The 7,126-nt window shown below is 38.6% G+C and overlaps 1 protein-coding gene across 1 annotated transcript in view; it reads left to right on the forward strand.

Annotated features, from left to right (window-relative positions):
* TMEFF1 (transmembrane protein with EGF like and two follistatin like domains 1) overlaps nucleotides 1-7,126 on the forward strand; it is a 153,540-nt gene that overhangs the window by 66,914 nt on the left and 79,500 nt on the right. Inside the window, exons 2-3 of the mRNA XM_054517577.1 lie at nucleotides 548-657; nucleotides 4,510-4,639. Coding sequence (XP_054373552.1) covers nucleotides 548-657; nucleotides 4,510-4,639 — 240 coding nt within the window. The remainder of the gene's footprint in view (nucleotides 1-547; nucleotides 658-4,509; nucleotides 4,640-7,126) is intronic.

A 7,126-nucleotide genomic window follows, 5' to 3' on the forward strand; every position in this document is an offset into this window, starting at 1 on the left:
TTATTTTTAGTCTGAAGCATAACAGTAGGGCCAGGGCAGAGACTGAAAAACCAGGCAGAGAAATTCTGATGGTTTACCTTTTCTACTTCCTCAGAAACTTTGTGGAGAGTAAAGCAAAAAGAGGTAGCAGGTGAGAAACATAGGCTATGACCTGTATAAAGCTCCTGACTCTGACTAGAAGGAACTTCTGTGGAGAAGGGTTTTACACTGTGGCATCCCCATCAGGGGAAACATGGAAGAGAATTTGGGTAGCATAAATACATGCTTTCTCTGTATCTGTTTATGTGCTGAATCAGCATTTAGCTACAACCATTCTCCCAACCAGGCAAAGCTGCCTCTGGGGAGCAGGACATGCCCCTGGAGAGGAGCCCAGGGACAGGGCTCAGCCCATGAAAGGCAGCCTGGAGCAACAGCTCTGGCATTTTTCCTTTAATCTCTATATGGGATTAAGGCAGCAGGGGTGCTCCGAGTGTTTAAGGACAAGGCAGTCCTCAAAGTAACTCATCTTAAAATTTCTTTTCTGTCTTCTTTTTCTGTTTTTCTGCAGAGTTAAATGTAAGGGAATCTGACGTAAGAGTGTGTGATGAGTCGTCGTGTAAATATGGAGGAGTGTGCAAGGAAGAGGGAGATGGCTTGAAATGTGCGTGTCAGTTCCAGGTAAGGGCTGCTCACCTTTTTGTTTGCCATTTCTAACAAATCCTTCAGGTGTATTGAAGTATTTTTAGAGTCTCTGCTTCAAAAATTCCACTCAGCAACAGTGGAATTTTCAGCCTTTTTCAGTGGCACTGATTGGATCAGATAATAGCAGGGTCACCAGTGATCATAAAAGTTTTGAATTAGAACAATGAATTAGTCCTGCTCAGAAAAAAAAATATTAGAATGTCTTCTGAAGTTTTAAAAAGAAGTAAATAGCAGGTTCAATTTTTTGTCTGTTTTTGAGCCTTTAGTTTACAATTTTAATAACTATCATGGCAATTCTTCTCCCCTCCTCCCGCCAACTTTTTTAGAGAAAAATACCGCAGTTCTTTCTTTCCATGGTTTATAGCCAGGACAAATGTATCAAATATTATGTACATGACTCATGGTAAAACTGGAAGAGCTGGCAGTGTTATCAGCAAACCCTGGAGTGGGCTGTCTTTCAGTGTTTTAAAAATAATTTTGTGTTCTGTTTCCAATAAATAATAAATCAAGGGGAACTAGAATAGCAATGGTGTGTATATGATCTTACACTGGTTTTGGATTCCAGTGTTTCAGAGCTGGCTTTTGATAGTGTGCTGTTCACCTGTGCTGGGGACATTGTTCTAGCTGCCTTTTAAAGGGTGAAAAAATTCTTATGAGACAAGGCTTTTTCATCTGTCTCAGTCTGTCTGTAACATTTATTTATGCAAAATAGTAAAATCAAAGCTCAGTAATGATTTAAAAAAAAAGGGAAATAAATACAACCCTAGGAAAAACAAACATTTCCTTTATTTTTTGTAGGTGGTAAATTTTGTGACTTCCTAATAACCAGGTCTTTAAGACATATAAAAAAACTAATCCATGTGCTAAACTATTAATTTGTTTTGAAGAGTGCAATTTTTTTTAAAGCATTGTTTTTAAACTACTTGCATGTTTACTTGTACTTGTTGAATAATTTATTCTGTACTCTTAGGAAATAAGTCTATGGGTGAGAAGATACTGTGTTTTTCAGACATAGCAGGCTGAAAATCTTCCTGTAACTCTCAAATTTAATTGAGCTTACTTGACTTGCTGCAACTAACAGCACCAAAATTTCCAGGCAACAAACACCCAGCCCAAACTGTTAGGTCCTTCACATGCAAGACTATTGAGGGGTAGCTTTTTTTTTTTCTGATATTTCAAGGTTTTGAAAGGAAAGTAGACACATTTGTGTATGGTGGTTCAGCTGAAGAGGCACTGAAAGGAAGATGTGGGAATATCAGCCTGTTTTTCCAGAAGTGTGTTTCCTATTCATCGCAGAGCTGGATAACTGTGCCTCTACATTGTTTTCCTAAGATTATTTTGCAACCCCTGCTTGTAGTGCAAAGGTCTAAGTGTCTTTGCTTAACATATATATTATGTATGTCAAAAGCTTTAGCCAGGAAAATACTTGCTGAAGTAATACAGCAAGGCATTTTTTATGTTGTTAAAACTGCAATTTTTAGAAAAATGTACCCTAACAAAAGAGTTGCAAAATTAAATTGATCTAGGATCCAGGTTGTGGTCAGGTAAGATGTTCCTGCTAGTGAGGAAATCACAGAATCCATGAATGTGCTGAGTTGAAAGGGGCCCACAAGGGTCATTGAGTCCCATTCCTGATCTGGCACAGGACATGCCAGGAGTCACACCACGTGCCCAAGAGCATTGTCCAAACACTTGTACTCTGTCAGGCTGGTGCTGTGATCACTGCCCTGGGGATCCTGTCCCAGTGCCCAAGCACACTCTGGATGAAGAACCTTTTCCTGATATCCAACCTAAACCTCCCCTGACACAACTTCAGGCCATTCCCTCGGGTCCTGTCAGTGGTGACCACAGAGAAGAGATCAGTGCCGGCCCTCCTCTTCCCCTCCTGAGGAAGTTGTAAGTCAGTGAAGTCTGCATGACAGAGAGGTGTTTTGGGAGTCAGAGTGACATTGGGGTGAGGTGGGATGAGGAGGGAGAAAGAGACATCATGGAGCTCTTTTCCAATTTCAATAAGAAAGGCTTGACAACCATCAGTTTAATAAGATAACTGCTTTAATAGGAGAGAGTAGGGAAAGGAGCTAAGTGACAGAGAGCAAATCTTACAAGCCATTCAGATGTTGGAATCTCTGAAATTACACAGCACTGGATGGACCTTGGATGGATTTTCCCATGGCACACTGTGCTGAGCAGATCCTGTACATGAAGAGATGCTCTCTCTTTTGGCCATTTGAAGTACTAGAGGACTTCCCCACAAGACAACAATTTCACTTCTGGAGGATGCTTGCGGGAGGACTTTGGGCTATAGTGTAACAAATCACTAAAGGCTTACCAAACTGTAAAAAAGGAATCCCTTTACTTTTCATTTTATATCCTCAGAACGTGCAAATTTAAAACATCACACAGAGACTTCAGGAGGGTTGAGATTTATCTATTGAACAGATAATCATCTATTGGAAAGTATTGTCCCCCTTGAGATGTGCCTGTTAATTACTCTCTAGAAATGACTGTTCTGTATGGCATGTGGCAGGACTAAGGTTGAGTGTCTGAGAGTGCTCACTATGGGGAAGCTGTTAGAAATAATTTTCAGAGCTGGCAGAATTATTTGTTTTTGTCCATACCTGCTTAGTTCATTCTCAGTTGGTCATCGATGGCTGGATGAAAAAGGACTGGAGGGTAAGACTCTTCAAAATTATGTTTTAACATTTTAGTATTTTGACCTTTATGAATGTCAAAGCACAAAGAAACTGTTGTGGGAGAGACTCTCATTTGGAATTTGGAGAAGAAACTCTTATTTTTAAGTCATTTGAGTTTAACTAATGTTGTTATTTCTGCATGTACTCTCACAGGTTGAGCTATACCAGTTTAATCATAAACTTTGCATGATCTTTGGCAACTACTCTGTATTTCATCATTGCTTGGTTTTTGTTTTTGGTTGGGTTCTTTTTACATCAGGGTGTTGAATATGCAAAAGGTGTCTGACATTACAGTTACCACCACACCCCCAAACAGGGCAATATCTCCTTTTTCATGTTGTGAAGCAGGGTTTGGACCTCCAGTTCAGCAGGAAGTCATGCAGCACTCTCAGATGTTAGGCAGATTGCTGGTCACATTATGTGTACAAGGGGTTTATAATCCATTTCTGTTAGAATATAAGAAAACAGCAAAATGCAGGTAGCTTCTGCAAAAGCTATTCTGAATAATGTTTTCCTTTCTCCCTTTCTTTCTTTTATTTGTATAAAATTCTACCAAATTTAAGATTTAAATTTTTCAATGTAGTAATAGAAAAGCATTATTATAGTTGTTGACAAAGTAAAAGACTCATGATGCTCTTGAGTTTAATGAGAGTGGCTATTGTTTTCCACCTCCTTTGTAAGACTGTTCTGACCAAAAAGGTCAGCAAATCTCCCCTTAAGCACTGTTCTCCTTAAATTCTCCTTTGCTCAGTTTCGGCCCCCTGTGCCTAGTCATACTTTCTTGTATTATCTTGAAGAAGTTTTCTCCTGCCTCAGTGTTTATCCTTCAAATACTTCTAGATGCCTGACATATTCCCTCTAGCCAGTACGAAGTCCCATCATAGTTATTTTGTGCTTTTAATCTTTCCTACTGAATTCTTATGTTCAGTCCATGTGGAATTAGACTATTATTTCAGTGATCCAAGAGGAATACATATAGTGATACTGAAAAGCTAATATATTTCAAGTAGTTCTTTAGCAAAAAGGGTTATAAGATGCTGTTAATAACACAACTACTTTCCTGTATATTAATATGCAGTTCAGATTAATCACTTGATTTCTGTATGACTGGGTTATTTTATAATTTCTTTTCCAGTGTCACACGAACTATATTCCAGTTTGTGGATCAAATGGAGACACTTACCAAAATGAATGCTTCCTCAGGAGAGCAGCTTGCAAGCACCAGAAAGAGATAACAGTGGTATCAAGAGGACCTTGTTATTCTGGTATGTAAAACATCACTTTGTGTCACTAATGAATGATGTTTTATGGTTAGCTCTTTAGTTTTGCCCTTAATTCTAGCAATTATAATTTTTGTGCTTTTCATAGGATGAAATAATGTGGAAAGCCCAAGTCCTCTTTAGGAATGGAACCTTTTGCTAGACAAGAAATCTGATATATCTTCTGATATGCTAACAGATTAACAAATAATAAACACTACAAGCTGAAATACTTTATCTGAGAACATAGATTATTAATGCTTCTGTAGTGCTTATAGAGGAGCCTTGATATCCATCAAAAGGCTTTTAGCAAATTTGGAGCAGATTCTAAATTAGCTATTTCTTTAGGACTTTTATTTTTAGGATATACAGAATTAGTGTAGCATCCAACAAGTGACACTGGTCATCCTGACTTCTGCTCTACCTATATCCAAGGCATCATCTTTGACTTCAGGTCATTACATTGAAGATATGCATAACTTACAAAATCATTCTACCTCACATTTCTAATGAACTTGCCTTCTTTGTCTTTCCACACACTTAAGCATAGATTTTTCCACATTTCAAATACATGGAACAGGTTTTCCCTGTCTTGAATATTACAACATACTCTTGGACAGAGAAACTTTAACCACCAGTGGTGTTCTGAACCTCTGGGTAGATTCAAAGCTGGTGAGACCAGACACATGGCTGGCTTTCTTAGAATGAAATTAAATGGCTCAGTAGTGTCAACGGCTGCAATCTTTGGTACATAAATAATACACACAAAATATTAAGTTGTGGGACATCCCTCATTTTTGGAGACAGAATGGTTGCTTGGATTAATCTAAACAAGGTTATGTCCATATGGCGGCCAAAAGCGTGACCGTGGGTCAGATGCACGATCCTTACCAACTTTATGTTGATCAGTTGCAATGACAATTTAGAGTTATCAGGCCTGGAGCTCACTGGTAGCTGCAGAATCTTATCTGGAAATTGGGGTAAATGCACATGCAGGGTACCTAGTCCAAGTCCTCACACTGCCAGTCCTAGTTACCTCATTTAAATGCAGCATGTTTCACACCAGCTGCTCTAAGGCCTTTGACTGCAGCTCAGACCTGTCCTGAGGTTTGGCTCATGTTTGCTAAGGTCCAAAGCAATCTGTGTTTTTGGTCTGAAGGAAGCCCACGTTTTGTGCCCAGGTCAGAAGCATAATTCCAGCATCCCTCAGGCTGATGACTGAATCTACTTGTCTTTCCCAATCTCCCACGTGTAAATTATCTCCAGATGCCGCACAAATAGGAAAAAAAATGCAATCTGGTTTGGAGGACTCATATCTTATTATAACAACACCCAAGAAATATGAAAGTTTGCACTGAGGATGTATAATTAAATTATATATTTTTAATTTCATGCCCAAGTTATTTTAAGCAATGGACACACAGCATGAAAATTTATTTCTATCACTAAAACAAAATTCTCGGATAATGTTTTAGGAACAACAAGGAGTGTTTGCATATATATGCATTCTACTCTGCTAAGAAAAAGAAATTTTGAAATGAAAAATCGATTCTTCTCAGCCTCAGGTTGCTGGCAGCTAATTACTACGTTATACAGCTAGTAGGGGATTTTTTTTTTCAACCTTCCTCTCCTTTTCTTTAAGTCCTACATAAAACCCAGAAAACGCAGCATAATTTTTAGCACTTAGTGTAACAGATCAGGAAATGTGCTGAAACACAATGCTCCAGAAAGTACTGAGAAGAGGTTTGTGAAGCAGAGGCTCTGATTCAGGCTGAGTACTGCACTTACACTGTCACAATTTTAGGTGCCTCAGCAGAGCTCCACTAGAATGGCACCTGCTGCTCCCTGAGTGCCTGGCGTGCTTCAGGTGATGTGAAAATATCAGATGATAAAAGTCAGCTCCCAGGACCTCTCCATGCCCTGCCAGGATGGTCACATGTTTGTGCTCTTGATCTGTTACACCTATAATGGAGACTCAGATATCAAATTAAAAGATATTGGTAGACACCCATTAATTTTCACTGGTTGCCTTTGAATTTGCTATTAAAATGCTTTATTCTAGGGCATCATTGGGAGACAAGTACAGACTCACTGGTTTCCCATCAGAGCTGGGATGCACCCAAGGCAATAAGATGAAATTCCTCCTTAGTATTGGAACAACTGTTTAGTATTTAAAGTATATCAGAATTCTGAATCTCATACAAGAATAAAATACTTCCCATTTGCTAGGGATTGATACTTTCTGTAGCTACAGCACTGGAACAGGCTACACTGAGTGATTTAGTCACTAAATCATTATTCTGTTTCTTGGCAGGTAATATTTTGATTAAAATTTTACAGACATAAGTGATCTGCAACATATTTTCTTATTTCCTTTGCCGGAAGGCTGTCAGAGTTTCAGAATTCTAAAATAAGCAATGTTTAAAAAGAAGCAATTATAGATCCTTTAGAAATAAACAAAATGCAAGTTTTGACATTAAAAATGGTTGTTTA

The sequence above is a fragment of the Molothrus ater genome, chromosome 1, assembly GCF_012460135.2.
Source record: "Molothrus ater isolate BHLD 08-10-18 breed brown headed cowbird chromosome 1, BPBGC_Mater_1.1, whole genome shotgun sequence".
NCBI lineage: Eukaryota > Metazoa > Chordata > Aves > Passeriformes > Icteridae > Molothrus > Molothrus ater.